The sequence below is a fragment of the Miniopterus schreibersii genome, assembly GCF_964146895.1.
Source record: "Miniopterus schreibersii genome assembly, chromosome: 3".
Classification (NCBI taxonomy): domain Eukaryota; kingdom Metazoa; phylum Chordata; class Mammalia; order Chiroptera; family Miniopteridae; genus Miniopterus; species Miniopterus schreibersii.
The window spans coordinates 64,308,086-64,330,212 of NC_138103.1; the positions used below are offsets into that span (position 1 = coordinate 64,308,086).

The 22,127-nt window shown below is 42.0% G+C and overlaps 2 protein-coding genes across 6 annotated transcripts in view; one reads left to right on the forward strand and one right to left on the reverse strand.

The window, feature by feature from the left end:
* LHFPL2 (LHFPL tetraspan subfamily member 2) overlaps positions 1-12,481 on the forward strand; it is a 184,971-nt gene extending 172,490 nt beyond the window's left edge. For all 4 annotated transcript variants that reach the window (XM_081133668.1, XM_081133667.1, XM_081133669.1 and 1 more), the window contains one exon: positions 8,544-12,481. In XM_081133668.1, the coding sequence (XP_080989794.1) occupies positions 8,544-8,800 (257 nt within the window). In that variant the 3' untranslated portion in view covers positions 8,801-12,481. The remainder of the gene's footprint in view (positions 1-8,543) is intronic.
* A 6,344-nt stretch (positions 12,482-18,825) lies between these two features.
* Positions 18,826-22,127, reverse strand: part of SCAMP1 (secretory carrier membrane protein 1) — a 55,979-nt gene continuing 52,677 nt past the window's right edge. For both annotated transcript variants that reach the window (XM_081133154.1, XM_081133153.1), the window contains one exon: positions 18,826-21,629. In XM_081133154.1, the coding sequence (XP_080989280.1) occupies positions 21,465-21,629 (165 nt within the window). In that variant the 3' untranslated portion in view covers positions 18,826-21,464. The remainder of the gene's footprint in view (positions 21,630-22,127) is intronic.

The window sequence follows — 22,127 nt, forward strand, 5'->3', positions numbered from 1 at the left end:
CTAGTTTAGCCTTGTCGTGGTGACTGAGAACAATCACTACAGAGTGTCTCCAAAGTCCCTGCACATGAGAACTGACAGGTTCATACCAAGAAAATAGCTTGCCAGCAAATTCAGTGGGTAGGGAAGTGGATGGTGTGACAGATACGGTGCGCCTTCCTCAAAGCACAGCCTTGATAATATCTGACAGTTTGCCTTGGGGTATTGTGGAAGAGAAAATGTCCCCACCCAACAACAGTTGATGACCCACAAATAGCTATTAGGGACTCTCAAAATGACTTCCCACTGTCAGCATGGGAGATGATGGGGGGGATTTAGACAGAAAAGAGGGGTAGGTATACAGATAAATGTTAACTAGCTTGCCTAAGGTTGTTGTATAATACTGGACATCAGCTGTACCAACTGATGGTTAGAATTAAATAACTAAACATGTTATTCCTCTGCTGGAAACAGAACCCCCCCCCCCCCCCACACACACACACACACACCCCGGAGACGGAGACATTGCCCTCTGGCTGCAGACAGGAGTGGATCTTTCCCTGGGCTGTAGGGAAGTTCTACATTCTCGCCTTCGGTGTTAAGTCCTTCAGTTGCTTTTTCCATTCTCCAGGCTCATGCTGCTTCTAGATACCAGCCTTACCTCTTCTGCAGACTGCCATGGCCACCTCCTTCATTCCCCTGGCTACCCCTCTGCCCTCTGCCCCTTCCCTGAACTGCTCCAGGTTCATCCCCGCGCTGCTCCTCTCCCCACAGCTGGTGTCCCGGGCAGCTCCCCTGAGTCAGCCGTGGCCTGTCTTGTCAGCTGTCCTCACTGCAGCCAAGCATAGTTGGAAACTATTTCAGAGTCTTGAGGCTAAACTAAGGCTGATCTCTAGATAACTTAAAATTTATTACATTTAATTGACTTACTATCTTTTTCTATGTGATCTCCCCATAAACAGCTATTTTCTGTAACCAGAAAGGAAGTTTTCAGTGCTTGCAGTTAAGTAAAAGGCCAGTCCCATGGTTTGGAACCTGTGTGTGTTTCATCAGTAAGTGTGGCTGGTGTCTGTCCTATTAGCCAAAATTGTCAACCCCTGGGATTCACATTATCAGATGAAGCTTTTCTCTAACCACTTACAGTGCTTGGCAAGAACTTTCCACATTGGCTTCATTTTAAATAGAACATAATCTACATCACAGCGCTCTATCTTTTCATTCGCCCAACAAATATTTATTGAACACCTTGTTACATGTCAGATATTGTTCTAGGCAAGTGGGATACATAAAGAATAAACCATAAAGTTCTCTATCCTCATGGAGTTTACATTCAGGCTGATGGAGACAGACAGTAAACCAAATAAGTCAGTCATATAGTATGTTAAAAGGTGATGGGTGCTGTGGAAGGAAGGAAAAAAGGTGTAGTCAGGGTAAGAGAGGTGGGGTATGCTGGGGTGGTAAGGGGGAAGTGCAGGGTAGGGTTCAGTGAGAAGAGATTTAACCAAAAACTTGAAGATCAAGAGGTTGGCCATGTGGGCAATCAGGAGAAAGAGCTCTCCGGGCAAAGGGAACAGCTAGAGTGAAGGCCCCGGGCTCTGCTGATGGAGTAATGTGCGCTCCGAGGGAGAGGAGTCACACGATTTTAAGGTTTTTGACCTTGCTGGATATAACTGAACTCCCATCACTGAGACGAGGCCCCAGGGCAGAGGCCAGGTTTTAAAGTGAAGAGTGGGAATCGAAAGTGAGGTTCCGACACAATTTTCAAGTACCTGGTTAGATGTCCAGGCGGAGGTTGCGGAGGTTGGAGGTCAAGAGGAAGCAGTTGGATATGCAGATGTGGAGTTCAGAGTTGGAGACAACAATTCAGGAGCCCTGTAGTGTTTAAACAATGTAGTGTTGAAAGCTGTGGGACCATGTGATGGGCAAGGAGACTGTGGAGAACAGGACCAGGGCTGAGCCTGGGCTCCCCGGGGCGTAGGTCAGGGAAGGTTAGGAAGAGCAACCGGCAGCGGATACTGAGATGGAAAAGCCACTGAGGCTTCCGCCCACCGGGAGAACAGTGACAGCTGATCTGAACTCAGGCGAGGACTCTCCTGGTTTAGTTTTCCATTAAGCCAGTACTGTTGGTGCGTTTTCAACATGCCAATTGAGGCTGCCACCCTCTCGGAGCCGCGTCCCAGCGTGGGGATGGGACACGGGAAGCTAGTCACTCCGGCCTCATTTGCCTTCCTTCCTATTAGATGGCTGTCTGTGTCAAGGGGGCAAAGAGCACAGGGATGTGGTAGCTGGGCAGCCTCCTGGCACATGTAGTGAACTAGGCTGGGTCCACTGTGACGTATACCAAGAGGAGTAAAACTTTTTTCCCCTTAAGGGACTGAGACCTGCTAGGGTACTGCTATATCCTCAGGGCTGAGAAGAATGCCTGGCACTTAGTAGGTAACTCAGTAAATAGCTGCTGAATAAACACACAGATGTAACAGTGCGATAAAGAGCTAAAGAGGGATGTGCACAGGGCAGCGGTGACATCTGAACCAGGATGAGGGGGTATCTCCGGCTGGATGAGTCGGCCTGAGTAAGAGCCGGGCTCAGGGCATGATGGTATTGTCCGGATTCCTTGAGCAGCACTGGCATGAAAGGGTTTAAAGCTTATGAAACCGCACCCCTTCCAATCTTCTACCCGTCAGGGCCGCTCATTACTGTGCCTGGCATCAGGACAAGCACCCGGAGTGCACTCAGAGGACACTCCTCAGGAATGATCTGGTTGGAGCCCCGATTTATCAGGGTGCTAGCCTTGCTCTCAGCTGCCTGCTGCGAGTGCCCTCCCCGGACACGGCAGATACTCCACAGCGTTAGAACGAGCTTCCCGATGCAGCCCGGGAGCTGTGTCGTGTCTCTCTCTAGGCTTCTCCACAGATTGCCAGTGGCCGTAACAGATGGTGTTCTCTTCCCATCCTTAGGAAATTTCCTTGGCAAACCAAGGTCTAGCCCGTCTCTACTATTTAGTCTAGAAGTCTGTCTGAAGAGGAAGCAGAAGTGTGACGTCCAAAGACCTGCTTGTTATTCTGTAGAAAGGAGCCAGCCTCTCTGGTTCTTACGCTTCTCAGGCCAGGAACAGTGGCCGCCTTCTGTACCCACAAAAAAACAAACCAACCTCGAGTCCATCCCCTTGGCCAGCAGTTGTGAAAGTGCGGAGGTTGTGTGACTGGTGTGGAGGGGAGGAGGGGGCGCTGAAACAGCCAGGGAGAGGCCGAGCAGCTGTGGAGCCACGGGTCAGGCTGGGCTCCCCCATTCCTAGCCTCCCGTACCCTTAAAGCTTGAGGCGGGCGGCTTCACACCAAGTGAAGTATTACTTAATGTATTTAGCGATGCTTCGTCTTTCCAAAATTGGGGGCTTGGCTGGATTATGGAGGTGTTTTTCTTCTCATGTAAGGGACTTGATCAAAACTTGTATTTGATATCACACTGTTTGGTTCCAGGGTGGTAGCAAGAAAATTACCAGAGACCTATAATTTTGTGGCTGGTATAATCATAGTGCTGAATGCTGATCAGAAAGCGGGAAGACTATGACTTAACTTTCCCCGGTGTGTCTCATTCATTTTTTTAGCACCTTCTATGATTTTTGGCACTGGAAAAGCAGTGATGAGACACAGCTCATGGAATCTAATTATTTGAGTTAAACCCAAACCACATGTTTAAGTTGCCCATAGAGACTCTGAAATTTCCTGTGCAGCAGATGGGAGTCCAGGGTTGAATCTGAAAGCTCATTCCAGGTAGGGAAAATATTACAATAGCAGAGGGACAAGACAGACGCTGCATTGTAGTAGCTGGTGCCCACTGATCAGGAGAAAGCCGCCCTATGCTGGCTTCAGTGAAGTGATCAGGCTTCCATCTCCAGCATGTGGTGGTATCTGTAGGGTAGTCCCAGTGACTAGCCATCGGTTCCTTTATGTTTACTCTTTCCTTCCCCAGATAAGATTGAGTCACCCCCAGGGAACCCCATGGTGAACAGATGCTGGCATCTTCTAATTCTCTTGGTACAGTGAATTGGGAGGCAGTTGGCAAGAGAGGAGCTAAAGGACACGAGGATCAGGGTATCTTTTAAGGTTGTGGAAGGCAGTACAATCCTGGGTATATCTGTCCGGTCAGGCCATGGCAGAGATGGCACCCTCAGTTCATTTCGGAGTAGCTCTCTTCCTTGGTTACTGGCCAGGATTGTTCTGTCTGCTTTCCCTTCTCCTCCCAGCTGGGCCTGCCACTGCTCAGCCAGGCACCAGGGAGAGATACCAGTCAAAAGAAAAGCGAACGCCCACTGTCCTAGTTCCTTACTGTCATCCTCCACCATGCACACACACCACCCCACCCCCGCCCCGAGACAAGGCTGCATTAAGGCAGTAGAAAGGCCCCAGAGACCACTATGGGCCGGCCTGACTTCAGGAACTGCCTTTTTAAAACTACAGAAGGAAATCAGACCATTTTCTGGCTCAGCTCATATGTAAAACTCACTCCTGAGCGCACCTCACCTTCTAAACACTAGCTTCATAAGTAAACCAAATATACAAGAGTCCCCGCCCCCTGGAGCTTCAAGTCTAGGGTGGAAGTGGATGCCAGCCAAAATAAGGGTGCCAGGAAGGTGACAAAGCGAGGAGGGGAGACGCAGGTGGCTGGCATTTTAAATAGGTTGGAACAGGCGACCACACCAAGGAGGTAGCATCTGAAGACCACCTGAAAGCTACGTGGTAGGAGAACACGGCAGGTGAGAGGAGTAGCAAGTGCAAAGGCCGAGCATTCCTGATGTGTGTGCAAGGAAGAGCCAAGTGGCCCATGTGGCTGGACAGAGAACAAGGGTGTGAAAGGCAGAGGCGAATTCAGACGAGTAAGAAGCAGCTGGATCACATGGGGCCTGGAGACCAGGGAGGGAGCTAGATTTTACCTCTGCTGGACGGGAAACCTTTATGGGTCTTTTCTCAGCAATTTTGCTTCCTTGTAAAAGAATATGTTTGGGTAGTGTTTGTGCTTCACTAAGGGATGCTTATCAGGACCGAATGGCTACTCAGAAGCTGCGCTGGGCCCCAAGAGGAGTGCAGAAGCAGGACCCTGTGAGGTGAGGCCCTGTGTGGCAGTCCCCTGAGAGGGCAGCCTGAGTCACTAAACTGTCTGGAATTCCTTTGATAAAAGAGCCTTTTCCTAAATACCCAAACAAATGTGACTTTCCTTTTTTGTTTACCTGGAGGTCCATTCTTTTCTTTTCCTTATCATACATAGGTCTTGCCTTTTCATGGCATCAGCCATGCTAATGACAACCCTGGAGTGCTGGAAGGAGAGGTCAGGAGCGGGTAGGATAGACAGCGGCCACTTGTCCTCCCTGCCCCACTGAGAGCTGGGATAAGGCACTGTGTTTGTCTAGGCTGAATGCCCAGGTTGCGAGCGTGTGGTTTCAGCACACGTCACATCCACTGGGACCTGGAGACATACCACAGTCCACTTTTATTACCCTCCCACGTGGAATGCCCTGTGGGCTTATAAATATTCAAGCTGAGGCCTTTGCCAAACTCATAAGCATGGCACCCTTATCTGATAAGTCTCCCTACTGCCATTCACAAGTTGGCCAGTAACAGCCACTAGATTTGAAGATGGCCTAAAGCACTTAGGGAGCTTCAGCTGAGCTCTCAGAAGAGGGAGCACCTAGGAGCGCTAGGGAGAAGTACTGAGTGAATGTTCCTGGCTGTACTGTGAAAAGGGGTCTGATATTAAAATAAGGAGTATGTTATTTAATTATTTGAAACCTGCGTACTTCCCAGAAGGATCTGAGACAGCCAAATTAAGGTATTTTGTGAGCCTAGTACAGGGTAGCCCCTGCTTTCCATCTCCTGTCTCTATCGTATTAAAATGTATTACGTGGCTTAAACAAGCCCAGTATGCAAGATTAATGCAAACAACATCTGTAATTAATATTTAATTGGAGCTACAATTCAAATACAAACTCTGGTCTTCACAGGGGAGAGCAGCTCACGTTCCCTGGCCTGGGGCCTGCACTAGAGCACCTCTGAATCCTTAAGAAGCCCCAGTGAGGGTGCCCCCTGGTTCCCACAGTGGTAGCCTAGGATCCAAGGGAGAAACAACAAGGTTCCATGTACCCTGGGGGAGGTTTCCTAGGGGACAAGGGGGATTAACGAGGGTTTATCAAAGGCTTTGGAAACATAAAAGAATTAGCTCAGTAATTTTTGGATCTCCCCAGCTGAGTAAGATCTGTTCAGATAAGGACAGTTTGTTCTTTCAAAGGGACTAAATTGTAACCTGGGTTCTCCCCTCCCTCCAAATTATTACACCTTTTAAATTATACCCTCAAAAATAAGCTGCCGTGCTTATTCATAACTGGTAAACTCTAGGCTGTGCTCTGTACGGGAGAGGCCTGCGAAAGGCTTTACCTACTGTTGGGTGCTGGTCTATATTCCAGTTCTCTTGTTACTGTTACGGATGCAGAAAGTACTCTGTACATACTTCAGTACTCATAACCACCACAAGAGTTAAGCATTAGTCTGTTTTACAGGTGAGAAATCATACTTAGGTTAAGAGACTTACCCTATAAATGTCAGAGGTGAATTCAAACCTCTATCTTACTCCCAATTCCGAGCTCTTACCTACCATCTGACCATGTCTTAATTTAGTGAGTCTGCTGTGGTCCATCATCTTGCTGGTTTGTGTTCTAGCTCACACTGGACTAAAGGGCCTTTCCTGCTATGTGATTTCTAGCCTTGGCATTGACCCCAGACACCTAAACCAGGATTGCTGGTTCAAGACCTTGTATATTCCATTCCAGAGTGCCAACACTCTCTCCCTGGCTGCCTTATCCTTGGGGGAATTTGCTCTATGCTCTCAGTCACTTCTAACGGCATCTTTCCAAGATGCCTCAGTCTGCTGCACCTTTCATTTACGCTTCCCAACACTGGATCGCGTTTCCCTAGCTACACATCGCTGCCTCCCAGCGCTCCAACCTGCAGAGAAATAGGAGGTTGCAGGGTTACAAAGCTGCTTCTGTGAAGCACCCTTCTTCAGAAAAGGAGCGTAGGAGCAGATTCCCTCTATCGCTCCCATGCTAGAAAGCTCCCTGAGGCCTTCAGAGTAGAATAATGGGATTCATTTGGGAAGTAGGGACAGTAGACCCAAAAACCCACTCTAGCAGTGCACTGCCATACTTGGGGAGAAGATGCCATCACAGGGTGAAGACAGCCCTATGAATGTTGTGATTTGTGGTTTCAGATGTGTCCCCGATCCTCTTCAAACCTAATACCACAGACTCAGTCATGTTCTTTCTGTGGGGAAGGTGCTTTAAGTGACTTGGAAGCTTTGGTGTGGCAAACCCAGAGAATTTCAGTAAAGGTAGGAAAGGAGAATTGAGCCCAAATTAGTTTATAGGGATAGAATTACTAGTCTATGGTATCTAAAAACCAGGTATTTTGGGTTATAAATTAGCAATCTTGACATGTGGGTGTCACTTTTGAGAGACCCCCCCCCCCCAATAGAATAAAGCCACCCTGCAGCATCCTTTCAACTGAGAAAATTTCGCTGGGTAAGATTTGGGGGCCTCAGTTGCCATTGTCATTTCCGGTTCCAGACCTCCTTATAAGCCTTGTTGTATGGTCGCCCCAGGGCCAGGACTGAGGCGATGCAGGCAATGCACTTATTCTCAGGTTCCCACCGCACACGGCAGACACCTAAGACTTACATTTTGTGCCTCACCTTAGTCTTGGCCCTGGAGTAGCTCCTAACCCACCAGGCTGGCAGGAAAATAACTCTGTTCCACAGTGGGCAATAAAGCTGTAAGGAATAGAAAACTGGACATTTAGGATGACGGGGCGGGGGGGGAGGGGGTCAGCAAAATGGAAACAGCTTATTAGTGTCTACTCAAGCTTTTAGGTAAACTCAGTCTTAAGTTTGCAGATGTTTTTTGTTTTTAAATGTTCATGTCAATATAAAACTTGTCCCAAGCATGCAATTGGTAGTTAGGAGTCTGTTTGATGGCATTTCCTATGGGCTTGTTTAAAGCATTGGCATTAGGTTACAATCTGGTCTCCCACATTTAACCAGGGTGACATTAGATAGTTCTGTGTGAATTTCCTTAGACCAGGGATTGGCAAACGTTTTCTGCAAATGGTCGGATAGTATTTTAGATTTGGCAGGCCATAGGGAACCCATAAAACTTTATTTACAAAAACAAGGCCACATTTCCTTGGCCTTAGTTTGCTGATCTCTGCCTTAGACCAGAAGGGAAATGCTCACCTCAATAAGAGCCCTATGAGAAGGGACAGTAACAAGTTCATTTGCTTTTCTAGAAGAGAGTGTGGTACCCATTCCAACATGTACAAAAGAGGCTACAAATGTTTCTGATAAAGTGATAATAGTTCTTGGTCAGGTCAGATTAGCTGCATAAAACAGCCCCTGACACTTGCTATTGGAGAAAGGATGCCACAGCCCAAAGCAGGCAAATCAAGTAACTGACAACAGAACCTGTCCACTCACTTTCCTTGCGCAGCCACGGGGTTGTAACCTCTTCTCTCTTCTGCCCCCAGGCCTGTTCCTCATCCTCGGCTTGATACTCTACCCTGCTGGCTGGGGCTGCCAGAAGGCCGTTGCCTACTGTGGACACTATGCATCGGCCTACAAACCTGGAGACTGCTCCCTGGGCTGGGCCTTCTATACCGCCATCGGTGGGACAGTCCTCACCTTCATCTGTGCCATCTTCTCCGCACAAGCAGAGATCGCAACCTCCAGTGACAAAGTACAGGAGGAGATTGAAGAGGGAAAAAACCTCATCTGCCTCCTTTAACTTGGAAGAGACGTTAGTGCCATTTCCTTCCTTGTGTAACCTTGTGAAAGTCCACCTCTGGCTTTGCCGTTTGAGTCAAGTGAAGAACTAGCCTTTACCTACCAAAAGCCACATTCCACAGCCCTGAGCCTTAACAGGACCAGTGAGGAGCAACATCCAGCAAGCAAAGTGACTGCACACAAGGGCCACAGCGCGAACTATAAGGGACGGAACAGGAAAATAGTGCATAAACCCTGACGTGTAGTTGGCAAGTTCTGTCGGACCGCTTCTCCCTCAAGGCTCAGTGAAGGATGCTGATCTCAACCATGAAAGCAGCGTTTCTCTGGCCACAGAAGCGGCTGTTAGCCGGATTCGCTGGCTGCTCTGAGGTGTGTTTCTGCCACACGGCTGTCAGCCTGTGAGCTTCAGCATGAGGTGTGGGGTTTTTGTTTCCTCCTGGTTTGTTCATGGCGTCTCAGTTGGAGACTACAATGAAGACTACACACTTACTGGGGATAGGATGGGCGATAAAGGGCATAGCAAGACCCGACCTCTGGCTTAGCTCACAAAGAGGTCTGGCAGGAACTGTGGAATCCTGGTGTGGAACTTAGTTGAGGATGAATTCCAGGGCCAGGTGAATCAACTGAACTGTCACTCCAAGATTAAAGAATAAGGACCCGTAAAATCATGAGAATAAAGTACAAAATCCTGCTAGTGGGGACAAACCCATTCTGCTTCCCAGCAGCCAGGCTAGCACCAGTACCGGCCCAGGCTCCTCCTGTACCAGAGATCATGTCTTTGTCTGAGGGCTGGGACTGCACAAACTGCCAACGGAAACCTCACTGTTTCCTCATTCCAGGGACAAAGGTCTCCCAGCTGCAGCTCCCTCAGATGTTCTCTGGGAGCACCTCAGCACTTGTGGGGAGACCTCCCACCTGTAGTCACCTATATTTTCAACCCCAGCAGCAGCATAAAAAAAGGAGCTAATCATGGGACTTAAGTTTTTCTAGTTACTGGTGTTTGGCAGACTGAAATTATATCAAATTGCTGCAAATGGCGAGTTGTATCAAAGGCTTCGTTCCCAGGAAAAGAGAGGAGAAAGTTAATGCAAAAAGAGACAGCTAGACTAAACTCGTAGCACCTGCCTATACCTGTTTACAAAAAGAATCAACTACCACTGTTAAAAAGGGTTCAGGTGCTTTTAATCTAGTTTCTATAAATTACCAATACAACTGATTCAGGAAAATGGTATTAGCTATCACCTCAAGCTTACTTTGGAATGATCACAGTAGCCAGAAAGAGCCTAGTCTGGTATTTCTCTGAGGTCAGAGTTGCAGAATGATACAGAAACACTCCATAGCAACCATAGCAACTTATGCAAGTGGAATGGACCTGCCAGATTTCTGGAAGGATTAGGTCTCTGGGTTTATGAATCTGCTTATCTGAGGGCTTGCTTCATTTTGAAAATGTAACATAATTGCTCACCTTGTTTGGGCAAAGTATTGTGTGCTAAGTGCCATCAGACAGAACCCCGATTCAGATTTCACAGACTTGCCCAAAGTGAGTCCCTTAGAGCTGTGTGAGTCTAACCATACCTGGCTGCAGAAAAACTAAGTGCTCTATGTGTCAGTGGAGTGGAACAACTAGTGTCTTACTCTCTTCTTGCCCATGGCCTCTACTGGAATCCATCTAGGGTGTGGAATCAGGCTTTAATGAGTTCACCATTCTTAGTCCAAAGTTCAGTTTGCAGCCTAGGGTAAGGGCTCAGGAAACATTACCCCTATCTCTGACACCACTCAGAAACAGGTTATGGCAGCCACAGGACTGGGATCCTGCACCTGATGGAGCGTGTCTATGCTCTAACCAAGTCCGAATGCCACCACAGTAACTTTTCAAACCCTGGCAATAATTTTCATGTAAAAAAAAGCCAATGGCTTCATCAGGCAAATCATCTTGCTAAAAACACAAATATTTTTCTTAAGTGTATCATCAGATGATTCACTTTTTTTTTTCTGTGTAAGGCAGAGAACCCATTTTCCTCTCACTCCTAAAGACAAGTTGCCATGAGCCTGGAGGATTCTTTCAGCAAGTCCCTCATCTCTGCTGCCCAGCTGACTGCTCTTTGGCTAAGGCGGTAGTGTATCACAAAAGTCACAAGTACAAATGTGACCTCTCTTGGCCAGAAGAAAGTCACTTGACAGCATCTCCTTCATTAGTCTGAATGCAACAGAAGACAGAAAGCACATGCACACACAAACCCCCAAACCACTGACTTAGCAAGCAGAGTGCAGGCAGGATGTCCATAGCCAAGAAAGAGTAAGAGGTGTCACGCTGGGCCTCTGAGACCTTCGGTCCCTTAGCAGGCTTTGGTTGGGGTGAATGGAACATCTGAAATCAGGCTAGTCTAAACCAAAGCTGCGGAGCTGATTAAAAACCACTGAATATGAGGAATATGTAGAAAGAAATGTGTTAAAAATAGACTGATTGTTGACCCACACCTATTTTTCTAATAAATTTCTATCGATCACCTAATTGCCTCAGTCTAAAAATCTAATATACCTGGACCATTACAACTACCAGAAAAGTCTTATTTATATTTGCCTGCATTTGTGCTTAAAGTTTAGTGATGGGCTGGGCTTCTCAATGAACTCCAAGAACGGAGAGGTACCTGCCTTGGATTCTGTGGATTCTTTAAACCTGTGTGCTAATTCAACAATGTTACATTAATTGTGGAAGGGTTTTTGTATAGTTTTCAAACAGCTGTGGTGTAATGATCTTTGTTAAAACCTGTATTCTGTAAAGTGCCATAGTCTTTGTTATGTGTAGCATATTTAAATATATATATATTATACATGCACAAGTCTGTGTGAAAGATGTGCAATAGCAAAGGTGTGTGTATGTTTTGCTTTTTGGAAACTGGACAGGCGTCAGAACAGGCATGGTTTCTGTTTTGGCAAAGGAGAGTTAAACAGTTTTGCCTTTATGGCCTAGTATTTAACCCATAATGATTTTAATGCTACACACAAACCTATGTGAAGAAAAGACTGGTAAGAAATCGCTTTTTTCTGGGTCTGAATGAAAATAATCACTAGATTTATGTGAAAGGTAAGCTGGCAAGCCAGGCCCAGTTAATGCTAGTCTTTCATGTGAAATGTGAAGCTGCCCTTTTGCCTTCTCTGTTAGTGATAACTAGTAGCTGGTACATAATCACTAAGGAGCTATTTTTTAACATGCTTTGATAGACCACGTTAATGCTAGACCACTACTTAAGGGCTAATCTCACACCTTCTTAGCCGTAAGAGTCTGGCTTAGAACAGACCTCTCTGTGCAATAACACGTGGCCACTGGAAATCCCTGGCCTGCATTTGTATTTGGGCAGCAATGAAGGGCCAAAAGAATTAAAGGCACAACTGGGATTTCTTCTGAGACTGTGGTGAAACTCCTTCCAAGGCTGGGGGGGGTCATTAGGTGCTTTGGAGGAACTTAGCACCACTTGATATTCAACAGCCACTTGAGCCAAATAGAAAATTGTATTTACCACTGATGGACTCGATTTGAGCCTTCGAATTTGTGGTTATCCTATGATATTGTAAACTAATACATTGTTTGTCTAGCATTGATTAGGTTCCTGTGCATATGTATTTTCACAACGTACTCCCCTCCTTTCCCCAGATCTGAATTAAACCTGATTTTGCAAACTCATTCTGATTCAAGTCTAAGTACATTTGTTCCAATATGATGTGTATAATTTTAAACACTAACTTATGTAATACTGATGACAGGGAAAAAGATATTCAGGTATTTTAACTATTCATTAGTAACATATATATCCCTACCTTAGGTTAGCTTTAACTTCAGAATAGGTACTGTATATATTTACTCCTTGGAGAAGCATCAGTATAATTATAAAGAGAAATAAAAAACCCTCTCAAATACTATACAAATATCTTAATTTTAAAGTAAAATTAAGAAATATGAAAATGCTCCAAAGCATTAAATAGGCTTTACAAAGAAAGAAATATGTATAATAATGACAAAAAGTCTACTGAAGGTCACATTCTCCCCTTCCAACAAAAACACCAAAATTAAAAGCCCAACATGGAGCAGTTCCACGTCCACATTTCCTGAAGGTAATCTGCCCATAAAAAGCTATCCAGGAGCAGAATTCTCAAAGATGACACTAGCAACCCTTTTCACAAACTCTTACCAATTCTGTGTCTCGTGAAGCACTTAACCTGCTGGAATAAACAAAAACCTTTGGTTGATTTCTTTTCCTGACCTAGGGCCTGTGACAGCTAAAAGTACATTTATGTTTTGCTTTCTAAACATACCTGACACCTTCCAGATTTCTAATAGAAACCAAAATTAAAAGCTGACAAAATTATCCAAATCACTAAAGAAAAAATTTTTCCAAACAAATTATGATCTAAATAATCCAAGCAAAATTGGAAATTTCCAGTTGCTTTTTCAGCTGTTATTACATCTTTCTGGAGTTAATCCAGAGGAGACAGGACCTGGGCTTTAAATTTCAGCAGAGGCGGGGAATGCTCACATGCGCCCCGCTTCACCCTTAGCTTTTACTTAGCAGCTTTGCTGCTGGATGGACTTTCCATGAACACGTCACACTGACTTATCCTAGCTCTCTCCTTAAAGCCTTTGCTTAACATAAAACCACAGAGCGGTTCTGACTGTGCTTGACGTTTCCTTTAAGTGGATTATTCCAGTAGTTTCCAGTAATTCAGTACCTTTTTCAACACAAACACTGAAGAACACAGTCATCGAAGCAAACTTTTAGCCTCCTCTTAAAAGCAGCAAGAACCAATAACTGTTTTTATTTCACAGCGTCAGCCGCTGCTCAGTCATGCTCGGGCCGTCCTACTGCGGTCCCACCACTGCCCTCTTCCTTGCAGCTTCCCCTCACCCTGCAAGTCCCGCAAGCTCAGCTAAGGCTGAGCGGCTCACTTCGCTTAGTGCACCGGATGCCGATAAAAGCCTAAAGAACAGGGAGTAGCAAGACCACGGGGAAAACAACAATCAATCAAAAACCTAAGTATTAGCAACAACTAACTTCAAAAATCTAACACCTGCTGGGAGGCAGTCCACCAAGTGCCTATGTTTTGGGGGAAACCACTATAGTACATTCTCAAAAGAAGCCAGCCTGCGTTAAGGCAAGTGATGGCACAGTGAGCGGAACTGGACAGATGTTAGGAAGAGAAAATAGTCTGGGGACTGATTAGAAGGGAGAGGGGAAGAAAGGGAAGAGTCCAGGATGTCTGCTGGGTATTTCGTTTGGGCACAGGGTAGAAAGTGATGCCACTGCCAAGATCTGGAATCCAAGAGGCAGTGAAGGCAGGAAGGTCCTGCTTAGGCTGCCAATGAGAAGTCCTGCGTGCAGCTAGGAATAAACGTGGAGGAAGACCAGGCTGCAGATGGAGATCTGGGAGTCATCAACACCCACGGCAGGCAGGAAGAGTTTCTAACTGTGCGTATTCCATGTACAAGTACCGTGCCAAGCACTTCATATAATTCACTTAGTCACCAAAACCCTATGAGGAGAAACTGTTATCCTCATTTTATACATAAATTAACTGTCACTAAATAACAACTGAAATTAAGGAATTTGCCCCAGGTTAAAAAACTAGTAAGTGGCAAAGCCAAGGCTCAAATACAGGTTTGACACCAAAGTCTACTTTCTCAAACAGCTGGAGTTTCCTTCGACCTAGAACATACAGGGTGAGAAGGCAGCCCTTACAAACCCCTGGGGACACCGACATCTCTGTGTAGTAAATTGTTAAAATAACTTCCAATTACAATTCCAGAAAGGCCACACCGTAAGGTGACAACTGATGAAAACACTGCTCTTTCCTCCCTTTTCAGAGAAAAACTGGTGATTTTTATACTTTTGCAGATGACATCATGTGTTCATCGGGTGTACGATAGTGGCAAAACAAATGACAGTCTGACCGTTTTTGCTATTTTCTTATAAATAAGCTCTCATCCAGGATAAGCAGCTATCATACTTACATAAGAGGCATATTTTCTTCACAGTTAAATTAATTAAGGATTTGTCTTCAATTAGTTTCTCCAAACACATACAAAAGCAAAAGACCATTTAGTAAGGTAACACTGCTGAAGAGCAGGCAGCAGGTGCTCCCCACATGCTGTGCAGCTAGGCCTTGGTCTGGAGACATCAAAAATACTTGTAATTTTTTTCGTAGTTGATTTTTCCCCTAGGATTCATTGTCCCTAAAAAATGAGTATAATTACTGGAAATGTGGAAGGATGGAAAAGAAAGAGAGACCTGGAGATGGGTGGCACCATGTGGCAGAAGCAACCTCACACTTGGCAGGAGTCAGGGGACATGGGTTTCGCTGCCTCTCGCTGGACTGGCGCTCTGCTCCTGACACCTCCCACTGAGTGGGTAATTTCCCACTCCTCTAAAAAATAAGGCAAATAATAGAAATTACATCATGGGTCTGGTGAGAGTAAAGTGCTGTAAGTAAAGCACTTAGTATAGTCTCTGATAGACAGTAAGTCAGGAAGTTATTAGAAGTAAATGAAGAGAATCTTCTGTCTGCCCAGACAGAACACAGTATCATTTAGAATTGACCTCAGAAATTAACAGTTGTTCTAAAAATGTGTGAAGAGTACCATAACCTGTTGTCAAAACCAATCTAATCTTACCTAGAGGGGCTCCCTGGGTTGGCTACGGCCGCCACGTCGTTTCCCATCCCGCACGCATCCTCCTCAGCTTCGTGCTTTCAGGAAGTAGATTTCTCTGCGGGTGCAGGACACATGGTCCCTCCCAGCTAGAACAACAACACAAGAACAGGTAGGGGTGAATGAGTCCATCTCTGGGAACCCAGAATGCGCAGAAAACAGACCTCCTGGTTATTTGTCAAAATCTACCGGTGGCAAAGACTTTCTAGAAAAGGGGCCTGCAATGCTGGTGGATAAAGAGGCCCTTTCGTACACTGCTGACGGAGACATAAGTTGATACAATCTTCGGAGAGTTTGGCAGTGCACATAAAGGTCTTAAAAAGTGTGCCTGTGCTTTGACCCCTGTTTTTTTCCTAAGGAAAAAAAAAGCCTAGGTCCCCAAATTTAGCAACAATATATTCCTTGATAAATTATTTAAATAAAAAAATTAAAAATCAGAACCTGAAGGATAACAGGACTTCAAAAATAACTTATGAGGCACACATATAAAGGTAGCTGTACAGCTATTAAATGTTATAGAAATACATTCAGCAATATGCAAAAAAGTTGAACATATATTTACATAATTGAAAAAAGATTACAAACCTCTGTGTTAGTTAAAATTCTCCAGTTTAACAGGAAACCAACTCAAGGTAGCTCAGGGAGAAAACAAGAGTAAGATTATTACTGATGGTAATGGATGAAATATGGGTGAGCAGTTGGACCCATACAGGAAAGGCAAATCTCAACTTCTTTCCGATGTACTTCCATCCCGCCTGTCTGTGATGTCTGTTCATTCTTCAGCTTGATGCTGGCTTGATGCTGGCTCCTTCCTCATGGCAGAGTACCCATGTTCCATCTCTGGAACACCACAGTTCTGGACAAATCTACCCAGGAAAAAAATGTACTGAGCCAAGCATGAGTCCAACATGGCTAGATGACATCCAGTGCCAATGCGGTCTTTAGGGTCCCCAAAGAAGTAGGCTTGTGAGAGCTAGATAAGCATCCCTACATTACAAGAATACAGAGGGAAATCTTATTTTTTAATTTTAGGGGAAAAGTTGTCTTCTGAGTAAACTAACAGAAGATATAAACCGAATAATAGTAGTTATTTATGGGTGCAAAATTATGAGCAACTTTACATTCTTTTGCTTAAAAATATTTCCTATAATTTAGACTGAAGTATATTAATTTTAGAAATTAAAGAAGTTAATAAACATTGTTTATATCCCTTAACTCTATATATTATGTAGGCATAGAAAATGGGGGGAAAATCCAATAAAATATTGGCAGTGATATCCCTAGATGAGAAGTTACAGATTTTTATTTTCTCATTTATCATTTTCCATATTTCTCAATTGTTCAGCAGATATATATTACTTTCATACTAGAAAAAAATTAATTTGAGAATGTGTATGCACAGTGAGCTCAGTTTTTATGGAGGTGACTGTAACATTGTAGGAATCACTGTGATCACCAGATAAAACAGTGATTTGGGGTAATTTTTTTTCCCTAGCCCCGAAACACCTGAAGAATTGTACAAATTGCCAACAGAAACAACTACCACAACCATGATTTATCTTGAGAACCACTGCCCCACAAAATATTTTAAAAGTTCTGCAGAATTCTGGGACTATTTCTAAGTGTTTAAAAAAATAAAATTTCATACTATTATTTTACAAATTAGAACTGTTTAAATGTAAAGAAGATAATACTCCGAGTAATCTTACACAAGTATGTGAAACATTACTAGGTAGAAGAGGCTTAACTATTTTCTGTCCTGATTTAGAGAAAAGATAAAATGGGTTTTAGTGGCAAGACGGTTTTTAGCTACACTATCAGCCATGCCAAGCCCAGAAAGATATAAGGTAAAAAACAAGTCAAGATTTGGATAAACATAAAATTTAACACTCACTGCATCCCTACATGGAGCCATGTCCCTTACCATTTGAAAACATTTTAACAGTGCTAATGAAAATTCTATAGGTTGTAACTTTTGTCCTACCCAAACCACAAAGTCAAACTGTAAATATGGAACCCCAGGGAAGGGTAAGAATACCAGAGGAGAGTCCTTCCCTATTTTCCCAGAATCTTTAAAGATATTGTGTCTGTCTAGGACAGAATAGTGGCAATGCCTGGCTTAGAAAATATCTATAGATTTCTTTCTAGCTCTCTATATACTGTGATAAAGACATAAAACAAGGTTTAAAAATACCAATCAATACAAAAAGCATGCTGTTTTGTAAAATGTACCCTAATCTCTAACGGAAATACTTCACTTTCCATAATATTTAACCATCGAGATACAACTTTTTAGTTTAATAAACAAGCACTTAAAACACTGTTTTAACACGTATTCTACTCTAAATATATACTATGGTACTTCAAAATCTGTCAAATAAGGTATTTTTTATTTTAAAACCACCCTCAATTATTTTCACATTAAACACTTTTATTACACTCCTAAAGGTCTTAATCACATGGAATCAACAAATTCCTCTAAACATGTTCCTTACGGAAAAAATGGAAGGCGATATAGTGAAATGGTGTTTGACAGCCATGGTAATTCTAACCAGAAAATATGAGTAAAATGGTAACAAGTTCTGTATAGTAACAGTCTAAACATAGATTTTAGCAATAAAGATAAAATTAAATGCTAATGTCAGTGTATTCAGAAAAAGATAAAAAAGCATTATGCTACTACAAATAATTTACAGAAACAATAAATTTAACATTAAATTCCCTCTAAAAGGCAACCCATACACTGTCTCAATATGATTTGTAGGAGATATATCCAATGGCAATCCAAACTCACTTTTTTTTTTTAGGTAACACCCAGAAAGTTGAAAATATTGTTCCTATTTTAACTGAACACATATTTCTCAAAATAAAATTCACCATGAACATGATTTTATATTATATTTGAACATCCTCTTCAAATAACCAAGTGAAAATTCAAACAGGTATTTTCATCAGCACATAAAACAGAGTTAAATCGCGAGGTTAGGAAACAGAATACAAGTTCACTCGAATCAGTGCGATACTAGGACAGAGGCATTCATTTTAACCCACTAGGAAAAATCTGAGCCACAAAACACATTTTTCCATTTTGAATCTCTAGGCAGTCTGTGTATTTAAAGTGGTCAAAATATTTAATATGCGTGAGGCTCATGTTCCACTACCTACGAAGGTCTAATGCAACAGAAAAATTATCATTTTATGTTGATGAAAGCTTTTAACTAATCTTTTATATGCTTATTTTGCTTAGCAAATGATAGAATTATATAGATTTCTTTTTAATTCAAATGTGGAATTTCTATATACATTAAACCCTCAACAAACAAACATCCACTAAACAGCGTTTTATTTTAGAACACTTTGTATTAATACAATAAATATACAAAACTTCCAAACCACCGGAGACATGCAACATTAGAGGGACAGATGGAGGGCATTTATATAGAACCATGACAGTCACCATGATGGCAGCTCAGTATTACTCACTGACAAAATATACAAACATCCCTACATAAATAATCCAAGTTCCAAATTACAAGTCACTGAGCAAGAATTTTCCAGTGTTCAAACTTTAGTTTTAAATAAAACAGCCACCACTTAATATTGCAAACTGAAAGATGACATGGGTGCTTGCTTACACTGTGAAAGACCATTTCATGATTCATTACTGAGCAATGTTAGTATTAAACATAAAACACTATCAAATGCCAATCTTTTGCTGAGTGAAAATGTGACCATTTACTAATTAGTAATAGAAAATATAAGAATTTAAAACCCCTACACCTTATCAAACTATAAGCACTGCCCTCATTTTAATGCACATTTATGTTTTTAAAAAACAATTCTCTCATAAGCCTGTATTAATCCAAATAACTGAATTTATAACATTTTCCTCATCCGCACAAAAAAGGTACTACTGTTAGTTGTAATTATTCTTCGCTATTTAACAAGGGGGATATCTACAGAATAGATAAAAGCATTTCTGTTCCTGAAGTAGCTCAGCAGTTTTCAAAAGTCTCTATGATGTATCTTTCATTTGCACTTTAAAGAAAAGCAAAAGTGGACTTGAGATATAAATTAATAATGGACATAGTGTTCTTGTATTTTGTGGTTAATATTTTGAATGTATGTAAACCCACACTCAATAGAGCACACAGATGAAACAAATTTTCAATAAGATTATAGATTCTGAAAAACTTGAACTGGCTTATTTGGTTGAGAAAATAGGTGATCACTGATCAGAAATATTCACAAACAGCTTTAAATTCATACTCTGTACTCTATTTTCATCAAAATAAAAGAAATATATTCCAAGTATATTACTTCAAAAAACTCCCAAATAAATCAAATGTAAACACCACTTGGATGGATCTGTGTCACTTACTAGCACTATCATGCAAAGCTTCCTTCATAAGTAGTGAGAACTCACCATCCAGCCCCAGCATGAAACTCATTCTAATTCCAGATTTGGGGGGAAGAATGAAAGTAAGTTAACCATTTGTGCCCAGCTGATATTTTTATAAAGGGATGTGAGTCTCAAATAATAGAATCCAAAAATGATTCTTACTTAAAATCAAGTTGAGTAAATCACTACCTATTATTCTGTAATCTTAAATTAGCTAATGACTTCCAAAACACAGTATCATGACTTTACAAATGTCTTGAGCCTCTTAATCAGTATTAAAGATGATTCAAACTTTCAACCCAAGTACACTATAAGAATGAACTCCTGTGCTGCAGAGTAACAATTTTAAAGTGATTATATTCATAATTAATGCATTCAATTGTATATTTTCTTGCTTGATGCAAGTTAAATGTTCACTTTTTTCTACTACTGAAAAATTTTAATATATACAGTCTGTCTCAAAAATTGAAAGACTGATATGTACTAGGGATTCAACTATATGTAAAATGCCAGAGTCTTTTTATATTTAATGCCACTAGAGATGAGAGGCTAAAAAAAAAAATCCCTTAAATACTGTATGTTCTTTATGGACAAGGAGTTAGGCTAGACTTGAATACCTTTGTTAAAAATTACACACACACACACCCCAAAAGAGCTGCCAAACACAATCTCAGTTCAATTAAGAAGAGTAGCCACAAGAATATGCCAAAGTTTCCACACAGTACTATTTTACTATGATATGAATACTGAAAATTAAAAAGAAAAAAGGTATTCTCATCACTACATTCTATCCCATCAATTTTTCTACCTTTTCTTTTGGATAATGCACTGCACAATATATTCTCATATTGCACCCCAATAAACTTTTACTTAAAAGAAACTATTACAGAAAATCATTTATATAATTCTACAAATGACTCCCCAATTGTACAACTATAAGCAGTGCAGAACCCAAAATACTATTTTTAGAAACTTTGTACCCATGCAAGATCATAGATATCAAAATATCAACTACTCTAAAAAAAGAAAAGAAAAAGATAAAATTTACATTATCTACTACGAAATGCACATAGGCGCTTCACTGATGACTGAAACTGCTAAAAAGCAAGCCAATTAAAAAATCTCTAAGTCTCCCATGGCCTATTTCTTTCAATATAAGAAAAAAGAAATGAAGCATCAGTTTACTGCTCCAATGTGTAATCAATCCTTACGTATAAGATTCTTGAATGACTGTAGCTAGTACTAAATGCATTTTTAATCGTAAGTACCATATTAATTTCAGTGTCTCACCCCTGAAATAATGTGAACATTCATCGCCCCCAAAATATGGAGAATACTTATTTAGCATGTAATATTTTTTTCTGAAAGGGGCACTAAAATCTTAAGAAACTGTTAGGTAAATAATAAGACATGGAAGTTTTTCTAGTTTTTGCCCATGCACAAGTGAATAGGAGATATACATGCTGTGTATACTGTGTGTTTTGAACATAAAAATATTTATAGAATACAGTAAGTGGAGAAAAAGTACAGTCAAAAGGTAACAGTGCATTGCTGGAGGATTTTCTAAATCTGGTTGCCCTTGAAAGCATTCTGAGCTGCACTAGTTGCTGCAGTGGACGCTGCGTTTGCAGCTGCGGTCTGGACAGTTTTGTTGGACATCACACCAGATGCGAACTCTTGCTGGGCCTTCTCAAAACTAGCACCTGTTGTGCGATACAGTCCATGTACCTATGGAGGCACAAAAAAGCGGAAGATGATTAAGTGGTCATCTACACATTCATTTTCAATAGCTCTTCAATTAATCTCAACATTACTCACATAAAAGGAGTAGATTCTAGGCATGACTCCTAATAAGATCAAGAACATCAGCCACCAACCACACTGGCACATAATATTGTATTTAAAGATTTCCTTAACACCGGTTTTTCCTTTTAATCCCCAATGCAGAAGAGATAATGATGCCTATACCAAGCTAAAAATAATTTAAAGAACTTAACCAAATGAAAAAAAACAACTTTGTTTTCTGCTGTACCTAATTAAGATATTACAGCATTACAGGAAAATGTTTTAATATAATGAGACATTCTGACTTTAATACATTCATTTACTACCCTGAACAAATCAAAGAAAATAATGCCTTATCTATTTCTGTATTGGCTACATATATACCACTGATCATATTATAATATGATATCATTTTATCATTTAATGTACTAAGCACTATTT